At 50.9% G+C, this 18,297-nt stretch overlaps 4 protein-coding genes across 4 annotated transcripts; 2 read left to right on the top strand and 2 right to left on the bottom strand.

Moving 5' to 3' along the window:
* Positions 1 to 233: 233 nt before the first annotated feature.
* On the top strand, positions 234 to 4,234 carry T310_0087 (Nucleolar GTP-binding protein 1; the record flags this gene model as incomplete). The annotated part of the gene is made up of 5 exons (XM_013477042.1): positions 234 to 608; positions 798 to 1,259; positions 1,719 to 1,991; positions 2,070 to 4,139; positions 4,193 to 4,234. The coding sequence occupies 5 exons, from the start codon at positions 234 to 236 to the stop codon at positions 4,232 to 4,234; spliced, it is 3,222 nt and encodes a 1,073-aa protein (XP_013332496.1).
* A 1,562-nt stretch (positions 4,235 to 5,796) lies between these two features.
* T310_0088 (uncharacterized protein) lies at positions 5,797 to 7,074 on the bottom strand (the record flags this gene model as incomplete). The annotated part of the gene is made up of 4 exons (XM_013477043.1): positions 5,797 to 6,214; positions 6,274 to 6,391; positions 6,460 to 6,850; positions 6,907 to 7,074. The coding sequence occupies 4 exons, from the start codon at positions 7,072 to 7,074 to the stop codon at positions 5,797 to 5,799; spliced, it is 1,095 nt and encodes a 364-aa protein (XP_013332497.1).
* A 1,248-nt stretch (positions 7,075 to 8,322) lies between these two features.
* T310_0089 (O-methyltransferase) lies at positions 8,323 to 9,699 on the top strand (the record flags this gene model as incomplete). The annotated part of the gene is made up of 4 exons (XM_013477044.1): positions 8,323 to 8,478; positions 8,545 to 8,798; positions 8,882 to 9,309; positions 9,356 to 9,699. The coding sequence occupies 4 exons, from the start codon at positions 8,323 to 8,325 to the stop codon at positions 9,697 to 9,699; spliced, it is 1,182 nt and encodes a 393-aa protein (XP_013332498.1).
* A 409-nt stretch (positions 9,700 to 10,108) lies between these two features.
* Positions 10,109 to 18,250, bottom strand: T310_0090 (Non-repetitive nucleoporin; the record flags this gene model as incomplete). The annotated part of the gene is made up of 11 exons (XM_013477045.1): positions 10,109 to 12,331; positions 12,761 to 13,074; positions 13,210 to 13,245; positions 13,375 to 13,398; positions 13,458 to 13,489; positions 13,777 to 13,805; positions 13,959 to 14,540; positions 14,593 to 15,222; positions 15,285 to 15,343; positions 15,433 to 17,901; positions 17,974 to 18,250. The coding sequence occupies 11 exons, from the start codon at positions 18,248 to 18,250 to the stop codon at positions 10,109 to 10,111; spliced, it is 6,675 nt and encodes a 2,224-aa protein (XP_013332499.1).
* Positions 18,251 to 18,297: the final 47 nt, after the last annotated feature.

Consider the following 18,297-nt stretch of genomic DNA (forward strand, 5'->3'; position numbering starts at 1 on the left):
GTATTTCTCCCCTGGCTATCCAAGAGCCTAGCGAACTTTTCTGCCTCGTGATCGGCGGGCGCCTATCCTGCGCTGCAGGTTCACCTCCGCTGATGTCTGATTTTCCATTAGGACTTCTGATTGCGCCATTTCGCCCTGCTATCCCTTCTATCCCTAGACTCGTCTAATCCTTCGAGTACGTCAGCGACGTTGCGTGCAGATCTCAGCGGAGACTTATAATTCGCATTTTCAACATGGCTGAGAATACTGGGCCGCCGACAACCGACGCAGAAGTCAATGACACTGAGGCGACTCAGGCGAGGAACCTGACCATGGTTTCAACTGCCAGCGAATTGACCCGTATTCTCACCAGTGCTGGCATCGTCCCCCAAAGCTACCTTCAACAGAACAACGAGGAGAATGATGAGGAAGAAGTGGAAGACTATGTGGCCGTGGATCATGAGGACGCTCCGGATTTCTCATCTCTGTTCCGTCGACCGCAAGCGCGTCCGCGAACCCAGCTGGATGAACTTCACCCCTTCGTTCAAGTCTTGTCTTTGTCGAATGTAGATGATTGCGTTCGCGTTGAGGAAGCTTTTCCAGAGAATGAGAGGTGTTCAAGGGAAAAGGTGAGTGACAATAAAAGCTGAGCTGTCTCAGAATTTAGGGCGGAGAACGTCGCAGTCTCGACAGCCAGAATCGTTGCATGTCGTTGCATGCAATTCTCCCCTGCATGGCCTTTATTCTACAAATTCTACGACTTCGTGTTCTGTGCCAGCAGCTCTGATGTGGACAACTGCTAATATCAACTCGCAAAGCTATGCTATCGCCTTACGAAATGTCCGGAATTGTCACTGGGCATGTTCACCATTCCCGTCCGTACTGAGGACAATCCTAACCCTCGGCCACAACTGATCGGCCACATCATTGCTACACGCACGTCCGCTCCTCTGGTTACAGATGCATCGATGTCGTATCCTCCTGATTGGCGAACCAAACGTCGCAGTCTTGCGGATGAGAATGAGAAGGAGCCGCTGGGCCATGAAGATCAGGGTGGAACCATTGCCGTCCACTCCCTTGCGGTTTTGCCTGAACATCAGGGAAAGAAGGTTGGATCGACCCTGATGAAGGCATATATCCATCGGATCAAGGAGGCGAACATTGCAGAGCGGATCGCGCTTATTGCACATGATCATCTGATCCCATTTTATGAGAAGCTGGGATTTGAGAACCGTGGGCCCAGCAATTGCACTTTTGGCGGTGGTGGCTGGACCAACCTGGTAAGCATCTTCATTGACCGTTTCAGACGTATCTACTTTCCAATTACTCATGTTCGGCTACAGGTCCTGGAGTTCAACAAGGGAGACTAGTTTCCAAGGATGTGCTTTGCTCATTCTCTTTCTGGACATGGTTCATGAGTAATCGTTGCATTTTCGGGTAGGGTCATGGTAAAAGACGGTGGTCTGTTTCCTCCGACGGACATGATTGTGATATTGGAAAAGTTGGAATTGAATGGCGTTCTACGGTGTCTTCTGGGACGCGTTTGGGGTGTAGCTGAGGCAGAGGCGCCAGCAAAACATTGGGATGGGAAACCTGTACAATAATAATAGCCCCATCACGCACAAAATTACTCTTTGAGTTTTGCAAGAAGAATCTCACTTGTGTCAGTAGCATGTACTGTACAACTGTAGACCAGTTTTTTTTTCTTTTTTTCTCTTCTCTCTTTTTGATTCTCTTAGCGTAGCGATTTCTGCTCGGATTATTCTTGGCTTTGTCTCGGCTACTCCTGCCGCCCACAGTGCTCACCGCCTCGTGAAAAATTGCCCGCACAAGCCTGTCGTCCCGCCTCGGGCTCCAAGACAAGAATTGGGAATTTTATTTTTTTAAATTTCAACCTCGACCAGCTCACCCATCCCGTTCAACCCAACGGCGAGGCCGGACATCCAGCAGGGTCGTCATCGTCTGAGTTCCCTCTGCGTCCGTCGCCCATCATGAAGACGACCTGGAAAGATGTACGTGGGAATTATTTGCTTCTGTCACTTCCTCAGAGACTGGGAAGCGCTTTGGCTGATGAACTTTTTGCCTGTTAGATCCAACCTGTGCCAACGAGCCAGGAATTTATCGATATCGTCCTCAGCCGGACTCAGAGGCAGCTGCCGACCCAGATTCGAGCTGGATTTAAAATCAGTCGTATAAGAGGTAACGTCTTCGCTTGTCCGATTTTGTTCGAAGTTCGCGCAAATGGGGTTACTGCCATGCTTCGTCGAGAATCTGTGCTAACGCAGAATTTTTTTTATTTTACAGCATTCTACACGCGAAAAGTAAAATACACCCAGGAGACCTTCTGTGAAAAGTTTCAGGCGATCCTCGATGGATTCCCCCGATTGCAGGATATTCATCCTTTCCGTAAGCTTTCCTCCCTCCCGATTGAGTGGTCCATGACTGACCGGTGGTCGATTTTAGACAAGGATTTGATGAACACCCTTTACGATGCGGATCATTTCCGAATCGCTCTTGGTCAGATCTCGACTGCGAAGCATCTCGTGGAAACTATTTCCCGAGACTATGTGCGCTTGATCAAATATGCGCAATCCCTGTTCCAATGCAAGCAGCTCAAGCGCGCGGCTCTGGGTCGCATGGCGACCATTTGCAAACGTCTCAAAGACCCCCTTATCTACCTCGAACAAGTGCGACAGCATCTGGCCCGTCTGCCCTCGATCGACCCGAACACTCGCACGCTGCTGATCTGTGGATACCCTAACGTTGGGAAGTCGAGTTTCTTGCGCAGTATTACTCGTGCGGATGTCGAGGTCCAGCCGTATGCGTTCACCACTAAGAGTTTGTATGTCGGTCACTTTGACTACAAGTACCTCCGCTTCCAGGCGATTGACACTCCAGGAATCCTGGACCACCCCTTGGAAGAGATGAACACCATCGAGATGCAGTCCATCACGGCGATTGCGCATCTCCGTTCTGCGATCCTCTACTTCATGGACCTGTCGGAGCAGTGCGGGTATTCCGTGACGGACCAGATCAAGCTGTTCCACAGCATCAAGCCGCTGTTCGCCAACAAGCTCGTGTTCGTGGTCATCAACAAGATCGATATCAAGCGACCGGAGGATCTGGACCCGGAGACTCAGGAGATGCTCCAGTCACTCCTGAAACAAAGCAATGTGGAGATGCTCCAGCTCTCGTGTGCGACCTCCGAAGGAGTGACGGCCGTCAAGAATGCCGCCTGCGACAAGTTGATCGCCGAACGTGTCGCGCAGAAATTGAAATCTGGCACGAACAGCTCCGGTACACCTTCTGGACGGCTGGGTGAGGTCCTGGCAAGAATCCACGTTGCTCAACCGGCTGGCGGGGTTCAGCGCGAGACTTTCATTCCGGAGGCGGTCAAGACGATGAAGAAGTATGACAAGAATGACCCTGACCGGAGGAAGCTGGAGCGCGATATTGAGGAGGAGAACGGTGGCCCGGGTGTCTACAGCGTCGACCTCAGGAAGAACTACCAACTGGCTAACGACGAGTGGAAGTATGACAAGATGCCTGAGGTGTGGAATGGCAAGAATGTCTATGACTACGTGGACCCGGACATCGAATCGAAACTGGCTGCTTTGGAGGAGGAAGAAGAGAAGCTGGAAGCGGAAGGCTTCTATGACTCGGATGAGAGTGTCGAGGACGCCGAGGATGCCGATATCCGCATGAAGGCGGAGCTCATCCGCGAGAAGCGCGCCCTGATGCGCAACGAGGCCAAGCTGAGGAAGTCGCTGAAGAACCGGGCAGTCATCCCGCGCAGCGCCAAGGCCAAGAAACTGTCGGAGATGGAGTCGGCGCTGGACGAGGCCGGATACGATGCCAGCGCCGTGTCGGCGCGGGTGCAGAGCCAGCCTACTCGTGGCCGGACGTTGACGCGCGATACGGTGGACGACGGCGACGCGATGGACATCGACTCGACGTCGAACCCGCACGAGGCGATCGCGCGGGCCAAGAGCCGTGCTCGCAGCCAGGCGGCGACGAACCGTCTGACGGATGGCGTGACGAACGAGACGGCGCGCACCAAGGCAGAGCGGCTGGCGAAGTTGTCACAGAAGAAGCTGAACCGGATGGCACGACAGGGAGAAGCAGACCGGCATATTGTGGCGTCGCTTCCCAAGCATTTGGTATGTACATGCATTGCATGCTTGTTTGTCGACTTGTTGCTGACTTGTTGCAGTACTCTGGAAAGCGTGGCATCGGCAAGACACAGCGCCGTTGAGTTTTACTATCAGTTTGCCGATGACGCGACGATATACGTATCCGGGTTTCAACGGTCTGGTCTGGCTGGTTTTGGTTTTGTAGGCGTTCTGGTGGTCTTTTTTTTCTTTTTTCATTCTTTTCTCCCCAGTCGTTAATATATGAAGAAGGTAATCCATGTAGAGTGCATTACCTCTTCTGCACATAGTCATGACAGTCTCATGTATGCAGTTGTTATTTGTTTGAAAGAAAAGAGAATGAAAGAATGAGTACAGAAGGCGAAAAGCAATATGACCAAATTCAACGTCCTTAGTTATACTCCATACATGTGTTTTAAGTGCTTCACAGGTGAGATCGTATCTACCTAGACGCTGACAAAGGTACGTAAATAATAATAAGTGGCTAATTAATGGCCTTTATACCTCTAAAATCATTATTAGACAGATATAGAGTACAGTACAGTACAGGATAGGATAGGATAGGAGAGGATAGTATAAGATGCTAAACATGAAGAAAATAGTTTTTATTTAGTTATAAACGATAATAATCCAGAGAATCGATTCCTCCCTCCTCCCCTTTAAATAAAGATTCTGCTAATAACCAAACCATATTAACTCAAAAGTACTCTGTAGGTATTAGGAATTATTAGTACTTGCTACATGAATAAGTATTTAATAATCCTTCCAAGGGAAGCTAGAGTAATCTGTTCGTTCCCTCTATCTATGTAGCTTCCTTCTTCCTCCCTTCCTAGCACTATGGATGGATGGATGGACTAAGTAGTCACGCGGGATAAAAATGTATTCCGAAATCTTTGGCAAAAACAAAAACAAGACCAGAAACAAGACTAATATGAACCAAAACGACCAAAATAATAGGTACTGTCACGACTCACCCAATAGGGAGCATTCCATTAGGTAGGTCGCTCGGTAGTTGCCACTTGCCAGGCCAGGGCCCCGACCTCTCGGCTACTGAAAAAGACCGGGATGATAGTCTTTCGCACTGCTCTCACTTGTATGCTTGCCTAGATCGTCACAAATACTCCATAATATTGAGATCAACGGAGCTAAAAAACCTAGATTTATTAATTGTTTCTTTGTCATGAACGTGTTTGCTGATAATCAATAAATTATTGGTCTAGGTCACTTGAACACCTTCCAAGTATAGGTGGTATATGATATTTGTTCGAGACAGGAAAGAGAGTGTGAAGGCAGATCATATATGCAGTAGCAGACAGAAAGTGACTTTTTGAGTGTGTACTACATAACAGAATTAATTCACTTGCAGAGTTCCAGTATATACTATGTGTTTATGCATTTAAATGTGGCCATCTCATTCTTAAGTCTTTCAATTCAGTTGAAAACAAGCTGGAATATATGTATAGAGAGACGGTTAGAATATGAACAATTAACTCGTCCATTCATTTCTATATATATATGTAATGTGGAGATGACTACATATACAACGACTGTGTAGTCTATATAAATGCAGGGTCTAATGAAAAATTCAGAGTGCCTCCCATCGTAACTTTTTCTCGTTCTCTATTTCTCTCTCTATCCCCTTTTCTTCTCATGCTTTTGTTTTTGTCTACGGCACCTGACTATGCACCTCGTACGTCCGCTCGACCGTAATATGGTTGTTACGATCATCTTTCAATCCGGCCTGGTGATAGTCCTCCTCGAACGTGGAGACCACCGTGTGACTGCTCGTCCCGTCAGGCCGCATGGGACTGAGCCGCAGCGCGGTTTCCTCCTGCGGCGTCGACTCATCACCCGTGTGGCGCTGGTACGATCGGCTGGAGACCTTCCTGCTAGTCGGAACACGGAGAATGTAGCGGCGGATGAAGTTGAGAATCGGCTTGAGCGTGGGCAGCGTGCCGCAGAAGATGACGAGGAAGAACTCGGCCGTGACCCAGACGAAGATGTCGTACGTCGCCCAGGTGAAGTCTTTCCGGTTGGCCAGCTGGCTGAGATAGGAGGTCTTTATGCCCGAGCAGATTGATGTTCTAGAACAGACATATTGGCCATCAATTTTTATCTTTTTTAAATGAATGATGTTGCTTACAAAATGTTTATAGCAAAGACGATCGACAGCTGAGCCTTTTCCTGCGTGCTCATCTGCAGCCTCCAGAAGATCGTAGAAGGGATAAGAGCCAGACTGGCGTCGACAAACGTGTTCCACGCTAATCAATGCCGGTTAGATTGGTCTGATAAGAACCAATTTTTCGTCCATGTCATGTCCATGACATACCTCCAGTGAAGGTGCCAAAATCCGCCATGATCTTAGGGTTGATGCACTTGCCCTGGATCCGAGCATCCCAGAGGGCCGCCGCCGGCCTGCACTGGGCGAACGTAAGAATCGAGCACGCCGTGCTGACGCAGACCTCCAGCGTGATGCACACAACCCACAGGTAGAGGACCTGCCAGTCTCGCCAGGTGTTTCGCAGAATGGCCAGCAACAGGGCCGACACGGACACTTTGCCAGCACCCACGCCGAAGATGCCAAACACCTGGGACGTCCAGTTCAGCAGCTGGACCCGCGCAACGACATCCGGACCCAGAGCGACGACATCCTGGATGTGTCTCTCGCCGCCGTTGGCGCAGAGAATGGTAAGGCAGATGGACCATCCATAGAGACACAACTGCCGAGGTTATCAGCAGAATGCATGCCTGATTTTCCAGATCGAGGGACACTCACCAAGGCAACTAGCATGAAGATGTCATCCCAGCCGATTCCAGCCTTCTGTGCCCGGGCAATGAATCTGAAGACGACCGTTAGGGTTGAGGCGCCCGTGAGAACCCATAGGATGGCGGTCAATTGGGGCCCTCTGTCAGCGATTCTCTGATCCTGAACCGGCGACGACATGGCGACGAGAAACAGGTCTGAGCCCTGTCTGTATGCACCTGCACCTACGTCCCAGGCATCAAATCAACAAGAGCGAAAGTCTTTAGTCTCGTGCGCCATGGATGAAAAAAGAGGTGTTCCATAGCAGTGTCGAGTATAGTTTGCACTGTGTGCGATGTGGCAGCTTTGCCGCGACTCCTGAGCGAGTATGCCTTCCAGACGGTGCGTAAAACCATCGTGATTTGACTTTGGCAGCAGGAATCCTTCGGCCCCAAGGCCTTTTGCCAGCTTCCCAATGCGTCGCTGATATGCGCCTAATGCGTCTAATCGGCCAACCTTATTTGCGCCCGCACCGCTTGGCGCAAACCTTATTTTGCTCCACCGGTTCGGATCGGTACCGCCCGGCCAATCAGAGTGCGGCGGCCGGCCAGCCCCGCGCCGCAGCCTGAAACCACCTGCAGACATGCAGATTGCAGAATCATGCAGAAGCATGCTCAAAGTACATACCCTTAGTGGAACTGGAATTGTCCTTACTGTGGGCTAATGATAACAGGAATCGCGAGGAAATAGGTATATAGAGGACAGCGTGGAATCCTGCACTCGATCAAGTCGCTCCATTTCTATATCAATCCCGTCTATATAATCCGCACACGAGTCTTATGTACACGACGGAGGCATCGTCGTACTATTAGAAATCGATATAGAGTCTCTAACGGCTAGTGGAAACCTAACTCAAACCAAGCATCCGGTCCCAAAATAAAATTCGGTCGATTTCTTCACGGAAATTATCTTTTGATAGCGCTCCTACTATGGGGTTCTGTGGGCAACTTAATCAACCGATTCAACCTTCTATTCGGCATTTGGTTTTGCGGATGTAGTTTCCGCCTCCGTGGCGACGGGATGCATCATGCGGGATTCCATTTGGCATCGTCCACCGTTCCTTTCCCAGCGCAAAAATCCCCAAACGACGCCCCCATCTCCACAGGGCGTCCAGAGCCGGTTTTAGCGCCGAGTATAACCGGCCTGGCCGTTGCACGATATGTCTGTGCGTCCTGCGACCTGCACGAACGAACTCCTGCGCACAGACCGGACGGTGTCGCCTGAGCTCCCAGGGCTTCGGCAACCTCAAACGTTCGGATGCAATATCCCTGCTCCTATTACCCCAAACCAAGTAGTGAGGCACAAAGCAAAAAAAAAAAGCATAAGCTCCAGGATACTTTCTCGAGGTATTCTGCAGTCACAATCGCGCTTGCAAAAAGAGAATCCACCATGGCCAATCCATCCGTCCTTATTCAGCAACTGACTCTCCTGGCGGAGAATCCAGACGCTTTTTCGCAGCACCGGAGCGAGATCGTCTCGCTCGCCCGGAAAGCTACTGCGGCGCTGGAGACTCCGTTCGAGACCTTCCAGCGTCTCGTCTATTCGGTGTGTAGACCGTTCCGTTCTGTTCTGGCTCCTCTCGCCGACGTCGTCGACTAAACGAACGCGCAGCCACTCCCTCTGGTACTCGCCCGCATAGCCCAGGAGCGGGGAATCTTCAAGGCGTTGGTCGAGAACGATGGGAAACCGACGAGCACCGCTCTGCTGGCGGAGCGGACCGGGGTCAAGCTGGGTATTCTCGAGCCGCTGCTCGAGTACATGTCTACCCAGGGCATGGCGGAGCAGATCTCGCCTCAGGAGTATGCCGCCACGAAGCTGTCGCATATGCTCCTGAACCCGCTGTTCGTGGATGGAGTGACCCACTTGTAAGTCCTTGCCAACAGTCAGCAGCTAGCTGTATATCAAATCAAAAAAGAAAAAAAAGCAAGTCCTTACTCACTCCGCCCAGCCACGACAACTGTCTCCCCGCCTTCGCAGCCCTGAATGCCTTCCTCTCCAAGGATCCTTCAGATAAGCGGACCGCGTTCCAGATCGGACAGCGCAGCGAGAATGACTTTTACAGATGGTTGGAGACCCATCCCGTGCAGCAAGGCGCATTCCACCGGTTCATGGAAGCCCAATTCGCCTCTCTGCCCACCTGGCTGGACGTGATCGACTTTGAAAAAGAGTATGCCAAGCACGCAGGCCCCGAGACCCCGATCTTTGTCGATGTTGGCGGTGGCGCTGGCCAGCAGTGTGTCGCCCTTCGCAAGCGATTCCCGAATCTGAAGGGAAGGGTTGTTCTGCAGGATCTGCCGTCCGTGCTGGACAAAGCAATTACCGGGGATGATGTGGAGAAGATGGGCTATGACTATCTAACTGAGCAACCTGTCAAGGGTGAGACTGAAAAAAAAAGGACAAAAGATGATGATGACCGCATCAGACGCTGATAAAAGGACAGGTGCCCGCGCCTACTACTTCCGGCAGATCATGCACAACAACGACGACGAAACCTGCGTGCGCATCCTGCAGTCGCAAGCCCCGGCGATGGACAAATCGTCCGTGATCCTCATCGACGAGAAGGTCCTGCCGGACGAGAAACCCGCCCTGACGGAGGGCAACTGGTACACGTCGGCCCTCAACCTGGCGATGGTGGCCATGTTCAACGCGCTGGAGCGACGCGAGGCGCAGTGGAGGAAGCTCCTCGCGGATGCAGGGTTTGAGATCCTTGCCATCAAGACCTTTACTGACTTCCGCGACAGTGTGATCGTTGCGGTCAAGAAATGACCGATTATGAATATTATACTCATGTGAAGATTCGAGCTGAAGCGCTGGTTTGAATTGCACATATATACGTGTTAATATATTAATATATAGTATATATAACAATAGGTACATACATTCTGCGAGTTATTACCAGATGGGGAGAAAGAAAGACAAGCAAGCATGCATTATTTTATTTATTATCTTCTAATAACAACATTACATTACAAGTTTACAAGTTGTCACATGTATTCATCATAAGATGCGAATGTCATTGCTAGGATTAATTCTAATTAAAGAGAAAGGAAGCTTGAGAAAGATTACTATACTACACTGGAGAAGACATAAAGCACGATTCTATGTATATATAGAAAACCATATCCAAAATCACATCTGAAATACTGTCGTGCCATATATATACATATATTGATCGTCATTTCTGAATCGACCCGTTCGAAATTTTACCCACATTCTCCACATTGACCTTCTCTGCATACTCCAGCCCGCCCTTGATTATCGCAACGTCGTCATTCCGCGCAAACAGGACATCTCGCTGCGCCACCGCGTAGATCACGTCCCTTGTCCCGGAGAACCAGTCGTACGGCACTAAGAAATGTCTGAAGTATGACACTGAGCTGTTGCCCGGCCCCTCAAGATCGGCGGAGCAGACCCAAGACTGGGTGTCGAGGAAGACCAGCTTGCCTCCGTCAACGAGGCCAGCGACGTGGGCGACCCGCTGGGCGAGGGCCGCGAGTCGCGGGCTGAAAAGTGGGACCGACACTGCTGCTGGGACTTCCTCCTTGATAGTTAAGGCTAGGTCGGCATCTTCCCCGACTTTAGCTTCTTCGGAAACGGCTTCCTCTGAGGCGTTATTCTCGATGCTGAAAGACGCTGCGTCGAGGAGGTGCAGGCCGCGCGTCTTCACCGAGCCGTCCAGCTCGGACAGCTCGACGAGGATACGCTGTCTATGCCCGAACGTGTAAGGAGTGACGCTCTTCAACTGCAATCCGGTGATGTCGGTGGTGAGGCGCACCGATGCGACTTCTGACCAATCGCTCCAGGCGTAGATGCGAGCGGCCGCGCCTTCGAAGCAGATCGTATGGAGTGGCGAATGCTGGTGTTGAATCCATTTCCGGATCCCTGGCCTGTCCGAGTATGTCCGCGCGTCCTCCTGCCGGCCATCGAAGCTCCAGAGATGGTCGGACTCCTGGGTTGACAGGATAAATTTCCGGGCTGCCTCGCCCGCTGAGACTTGAATGATAGACTGTCCGCAGTTCAGGCGAGACTGAAATATCATCTTCTCAGCCACCCATCCCTCCTGCTGTGACTTCATCAGATTCCACGCGAAGATCCCGTTAGATACATCGACGCTGATGATAACATTGCTTTGAGGCCACACAGTAAGGGTACGAACCCGTGACTTGTGGCGGTAAAGCGTCCGCACCTGGGCTCCTGTCTTCAAGTCGTACAGGGAAACCGACCCGTCATCCTTGCCGCAGAATACAACCTCTCCGTTGGGATGCAGGACCAGGGCGCTAATCTTGACCTTAGTGTCCGTCGCGACCCCTTCGACGAAGGCAGTCGACGTGCTTTCGCTGCTGTCGTCGCCTACCGAGTCCCGAAGCAGAACCGCGGGCTCCCAGACGTTGCATTGTGACCCTCTAATGTCCGCAAAGTGCAAGCTGTCTCTGCTGAAGGCCAGCTGCTTGATGCGAAAGTCAGAAGACTGGACCCGGTAGAGCAACCTCAAGGTGTCAAATTCGTAGATCTGGATTATTCCGGACCCGGCGCCGCCTGCAAGCAGGCGTCCGTCCGGGCTGGCTGCGAGCGTATGACAATCTGCGCGAAAGCTCTCCAGGGTCTGGTCATGAAACGGATCAAGGAGCACGAGTTCGCCATCGAGGTAAGACGCGACAAGGAGGTCAATGGTCGGGTTAGGGTTGAAAACGATGGCGGTGACCAGATGTGTACTTGTTTCGCCACTAGGTAGTTTCTTCCCGCAAGTGCCATAATACGTATCGTCCTCGAGGTCCCAAAGCGTTATCGGTCGTCCGCTATAGGCGACAGCCAGCATTTGGTGGCTTACGGAAATTGATATGGCACACGGCGCACGGTGTGACTGTGCGTTTGTGTTCATGTGTTCTCCCGAATCGTTCCACGGCCGGTCAGGTTGCTGTGCTCCGTCGTTCTTCAGATCCCAAGATGCTAGGTAGTTCTTGCCAGATGCAGCTACTAGCAGGTCCTTATCAAATGCCAGACCGATAGGCCGTTGCGGGGCTTGAAAACGGTAGATTAGTTCGCCGCTGCGAATGTCCCAGATCCGGATCGTCTTCATCCCGCAAGATGCCATCAGATCCGTCTTGCTCTTGAACTGCAGAAATTTGACGGCCTCGCCGTGATCCAGAACTTTATATTCCTGGCAAGATGTCGCATGATACAGTGCGACTGTCCCGGTAGTTAGGCCCACTGCAAAGAATTCATCTCGCTGCTTCATCAAAGTGGCTGAAAAACACAATCTCCCGGAAGAGCGAATCGGCGAAGTCTTACCAAAAAACACGGTCCTGTATACGACCATGGAGCCGTGCAGCAAGAGATTGAGTGGGAATAGGACCTGTGTAGAGAGGATCTTGAGACTCAACGGCGCGATCAAAGTTGTCTACGTAGGAACAAAGAGCCGGAGATCTTCATCGGCGAGAATGTGGGCAGGAAGCAACTGGAGGATGCCGGCGTTGTGGTCAAGTTTGTAGAGGGAATGGAGGATCGTATCTTAGAGGTCTCTACTGCGGGTCATGAAAAGCAGCCTAAGTGATGTTCTGGCCTAGATGACGCCGTGAAGCCTGTCGGCTGGAGTCTTTTGTCAATGGGAAAACTGCCCAAGTTCTGATCCTGGGCCAGACCTCGAGTTCGATGTGCTAGTCCCGGTCCTCTTCGATAAGGTCATCCCTCGTCTGCCGCGCCCACTCGAGAGCGAGGGTCGATCGGTGAAGCCCTCGCTTGTACACGGAGATCTTTAGTATGCAACTCTGGAATTGATATGGACACAGGCTAATCTCTCATCTTCGATTCCTGCTGCTTCCATGCTCACAACGAATGTAAGTGAATGATCAACCAGAGCCGAGAGAATGACGAGAGCTGACCTGTAAGAAAGACGAGTTTGGTCAATGGCGGCCAGTCTGCAATAGATTTGGGGCCGAATACTTGGCAGCATACCACTCCTATGTTCAAATATCCCCGCCTGAAGAGGATTACGACGGTCGCCTTGATCTTTACAAACTGTGAGAACGCGATGCAAAGATATCTTCCAATTAGCGATAGGAACTGATGCCGGAACAGGAGATTCAACACGCATGTATCTGCCCTCTTCCCCCAAAACCAGACGCTTAGGGAACAGTATGAGCTCTTGTTATATTCTTTCCATTAAAAACTACTGCTTACAAAAGCCCACAGGGTGCTCAATGACATGAGGGACTTGGTCCAAAGATATGGTTAATGCAGTAAGAAAGCTAAGTAGTTCTAAGGTTTACAAACACAGACCATTTGGACCGTTCTCATCATCTACCACTTGCGCCACTGAATCTTAGGTTAGGTATACTGCTGTATTATATTATTTATTCTAGTTTAGGATTCCATGTTTAATACTATGGTTAGTTAAAAAAAAAGAAAAGGAAAGGAAAGAAAAGATACAAGCACTCGACTTACATATGCCTGGCGTTACTACTATATCTATGGGTGTTATATATATTCCTCTATAAAGGGTATATATATCGTCAACACCATCTCACTCTCAGTCTCATCATCATCATCATCACTCACCCTATTTTCACTGTATTCATTGTCTACTAATATCTATCTATCTAAAGCGATTGTCCCTATCTAGGTACAGTACCTAACTCTCATCAAGTTGGTTGCCATAGGACAAAAATACCGCCACTACCTGCCTAGGATAGATAATCAACTATTAACTAACTTCGTCGTGTTGTACAGACAGACAGACAGACGGGCTCCAATCCATCCAGCATGCATACACAGAATTACAGATCTCTTTCTTTTTAGTGAAAAAAAAAAAAAACAACGCTAAGATCGCACAATTAACTCACTTACTTTATGCACTCGCTCCAAGCAAACATGCCCTGTTTTCTCTTCTTCTTTTATTCTCTCTGTCAAAAAAACGCCAAACCGAGAGAGAGATGTATGCCGCGAGAGAGACCAAAAACAAGATACAAAAACAAAAAACAGAAATAAAAGTAGTCATGACATTAACGAATAACATCATCAATCCGAACCCGCAATTCCTGAGCTAACTGCACAAGTTCAGGCCCGATGCCGCTCTGCTGCAACAGCAGCAGCATCTCGGAGATCCGCGTGGCGATCGCGTCGTTGCCAAAGACCTCTCCGCCCGTACGCACTGAGTCATGAAACCAGCGCTGAATCAGGTAGAGGAGGTCGCTGGCGATGTACCGTCGGTTGGGACCCTGGAAAGGCGCCTCGTCGTTGTAGAACATCGCCTCGAGGACCGAGTAAAGCGTCTCGTGAGGAACCTCAAGATCTAGGAAAAGATCGACCACCCAGGTTGACGGTCCCACGCCTCGCTGGAACTCCAATGCGTATCGCTCAAGCATGGGGAGAAGCATTGGCACCGGGAACACTGTCTCCGACATCCGCAGGCGGCTGCCAAGGGAGCGGACCTTCTCGATCACTGCTTCGTACGGCTGGGCTTCTCCCCTCTCGACGGTCTCGTCATGGATATTCTGCAGAAGATGCTGCCAGGTGCTCTTGATGTCGGCCGAGTTCCGGTGATCTGCAAGGTAGAAGATCTGCAAGCAAATGTCGTAGTAACTACCAGCGTCGGCATATTTATTGAAGAGCTGCGAGAGGCTGTTAGCATTGATGGCGCCACCAACAACTGACACCACTTACCAGGCTGATGTCCATGATGGGTCCGTCCACTTCCTTGAGAACCTCAGCCTTGTGCGCTGGATCGATTCTCGTGTCCTCTTTCAGACGCTGCAACAACTCATCTTGGATGTTTGCGACATCCATCAAGTTGGTGATCTCCTGAAGCAGTCTCTGCCGCGACTGCCGACCAATGTCGGGCGTAAAGGTCGAGGCGTTGGCGCGAGCCTGGCCAAGGTATTCAATCCTTCGACTCAAAGGCAGATTGAACGCACTCTGAGCCAACTGATACTGAACTCGAGCAGCCTCGTAATACCGTTCCGACTGCCCATAGTACTTCCAGAGAAGATCGGCATGGAAAATGTCATCGGCAGATTTACGCTCCAGATAGGTGACCACAAAAGGAGACTTGGTTTCAAGCAACCGATCGCTCCAGCCCTGTTCAAGGTACCAGTCGTACAGACTGGTCAAGAAGACTTCATCGTTCGAGTCTGAAATGACGCCATATGCTTCGTTCCGTCGTCTGGCAATAACAGTAAATTGCCCGTCAATGACGCCGGGATCAGACGCCGCCAAGTTGTCCACAGCAACGATCACCTTGAAAACGAGGTCATAGCATTGTTTTCGGAACTCATAATACGCTCGGCGCGAATCCTTTAGAATGTCAGCAAAAGAAATCCACGTCTACGTAGGGAGAAGAGAACTTAATGACATACTTCTGACGGGCGGCCATCCATGATCCAGCCCAGGGCCAAGTTCGCCTTATCCGAGCTCTCTGCAACATTCAGGCATAGTTGGATTGCGCCTATAAAAATACGGCGTATAAGTTTTCGGCACTGCCTACGGACCTGGGAAACAACGTACCGGCAAAGAACTGGTTTTCAATGTAGTTGTTCACGGCAGAGACAAGATAATCCATGGGTAAGCTTTCAGACACCTGCTGGAAAAGGCGCAAGCTCTCGTTGAGCAAGTTGCGGCCCAGTTCGGAATTCGCACCAGCTTCAGTAGCTCGCTTGAGAAGCTCCTGAGCCTTGAATATGATGACATCCTCCGCACTGCAGAAGTTGCCGCACCTTCGTCGCAACGCATCAGCCACTGTCTCTACGTTTGAGCCTTTGGCAATGTTCCTGTTAACAATCGCCTTCACAAGCTCCTTTGCAATCTCATATCCTTTGCTGGTGCTGAATAGCTCTTCAAATGTGAGTTTCAGGAAGCGCTGCTTGGCCTCTTCGGGGAGGGCCAAAACAATCTCATCGACCCGCTCATCGAAAAGAACAAGCACAAACGAAATCCCTTCGATCGCGTCAGCGAGCAACTGGACCAGAGAGTGCAGAGCGCGGTGCTCAGCTTGGAGCGCAATTTCCTCCTGTTTGGTGGATGCACGGGACAAAGCTTCAGGACCACTCAATCCCTCGATAAAGCTCTTATTCGCCTTGAAGAAGTCTTGCAGCGCGGACAGGTCCTTTTGGATGCTCTGCAGCTTGGCAGTGCTCACTGATGGTGAAAATTGTTGAGTCCCGTTCGGCTGGCTGCTTGCAACAGCGATCTCCTTTTTCCAGATCGAGCGGAGAAGCCTGGACATGTACAAGGCGATACCAGCATGTCGCGGCGAGGGTACAATGGTGTCGATCGCTGGCGTACCGTTGTCGGCAACAGCATTTTCATTCATCGTTGGCCTTCCACCATACTCGATAAAAACCTTGCGTGCAAACTCCAGAACTTCCGGGTCGTTAATCTTTGACAGTCGAGAATCAGACGAAATCTCGACTCCTTGACCACATGCAACCGCCAAAGCAGTTGCGAGAGTTTCGCTCCGTCCGTAGGTCCGGATGAAGTTCTTCACCTCACCTTCCAGCCCTTCCTCACCACCGCCATGGCGCACCAGTGCCGCAAAGATGTCTACCAGTCGGCGGCGGCGGATAATGTGTACCCCGGTATTGGTTAAAATGGCAATTTCTGCCGCCGGGTGGTCAAATTGGATAGCAAGTTCATTCCCAAAGCCTCCCCCGGTACTCGAAGCGGAAAGCGGAGGTGAACACAAACCGATATCCTCGGCCTTACTGCCCAGTGAAAGCCAAATTGCCGACTCCGAAGCTTTCGTCGGGATAACGTTCTCTTGGGAACGAGCGATACGTCCTGAATCTGGCGCCGAGATAAACAAGGTATCTTGCTTCTGCGTGGGATCCTTGCAGGTAAAGCAGAAAAAGTACCCAGGTGGAAACCGGTCGGCGAAGCGTGTCGGATCTAAAGAATGGATGGGTACTTTTGAAGCCACTGACGACTGGTACCTGAGACCCTGCGGTGCTGTTCCACTGGGAGCAGCTGTGGCCGAAGGATTATCAAATGGGGGAGTCTTTACAAAATGTGCTTGCATGCTAGTTGGAGCACTGGTTCCACTGGGTGCAGGAGACCAGCTGTAGGAACCGGTGGCGCTCAGGTAGATACGATATCCCGTTGCGGTGGTAGCCATCAGATGATACCTCGACGCCTCGTGAGTGGGGATAGGGCTGATCGAAACAATTTTGACCTTGGGGTTCAGTGTCTCATTGGAAGCGATAATGTGTCCGATATTCGAGTAAATGTCAGAAGCGGGCTTGGTAATAGCCAGAGCTAGTGTCCCGTCCGATTTCATGTGAAACACTCTGATGGTGGACAATGACGATAGTGTGTAAAGCAGTTTCCGGGTGTCATCGACGACCATTTGCTCAACATGCTCAGACGGCTTCTGAGTAAAGCTGAGAGATGGAGTAAACGTTGCGAACCGGGAACTCGTGTGGTTGACTTTGCTGCATCTCCCCTGGAACCATTTTTCCTCCTGCTGGTAGGTGAGTTCGTAAACATCGTTATCCGATGAACCTGCGAAAAAGATCCTGCCCGTAGAATCTGACGAGGCAATGACATGGATATCGAGCCCGCGTATCGAAGTTGACATTCCGGTCTGATAAAGAGTCACTTGCTTGGCTCCACCAGCCACAGTCTCGCAGCCCACTCCCAGCAGCATGATTTCCGCCGTGGTCGATATCACAAGGACATGGGTAATAGAAGGCAGGAACACTCCGGGCCGAGGTTTCGCAAGCTTGACAGTATTTATACTGTTAGGCTGATTCTCGAACCCAACGAGCTGCGGATTCGGGTGAGTGTAGTCCCAGAGGTAGAGAGCATTGTCGATGGCAACCCATGCATGATTCAGCTCCGCAAAGAGGCCCATGCTCGTGGACACCTGCGCACGATTGTACTGGTCGAATATCTGGTCCGGGATATTGTACATCTTGATCTTGTGGAAAGGAGCCCATGATGGCGAGGCCGGGATCTCGTAATCTGACGAGAAACCTTCTGTAGGACCAGTTAGCAAAACATCGGCCCGACACAACAGATCTCAAAGAAGATGAGCAACAATTGACCCACGTGAAAGGTAGCTGTCCAAGTCTGGATACCGTGCCTCCTGGGCAAGGGTATCATTGATCGTTCGCGCAGCGCGCTCTCGAGAACTCAAGGTCTCACTCTTGACCTTGGGAGCGGCTGGTGATAGCTTCTGCAGCGCCGTAGGGGGCGAAGCTTGCGCCATGGATGAGGAGGGAGTCTTCGACTGAAAAGGAACCCCATGGTTTATTGTGCTTGCCGCCGGAGTCGGGAAATATGTTCCTGGAAGCGGTCTGGGAGGTGTAAGAGTTGGATAGGACATTGTTGTCTAGGCTGTTCGTAGCCGGGGACAGTCGCCGACTCCCCGCG

The sequence above is a fragment of the Rasamsonia emersonii genome (genome assembly GCF_000968595.1).
Source record: "Rasamsonia emersonii CBS 393.64 chromosome Unknown ctg1118621759663, whole genome shotgun sequence".
In the NCBI taxonomy this organism is placed as follows: Eukaryota; Fungi; Ascomycota; class Eurotiomycetes; order Eurotiales; family Trichocomaceae; genus Rasamsonia; species Rasamsonia emersonii.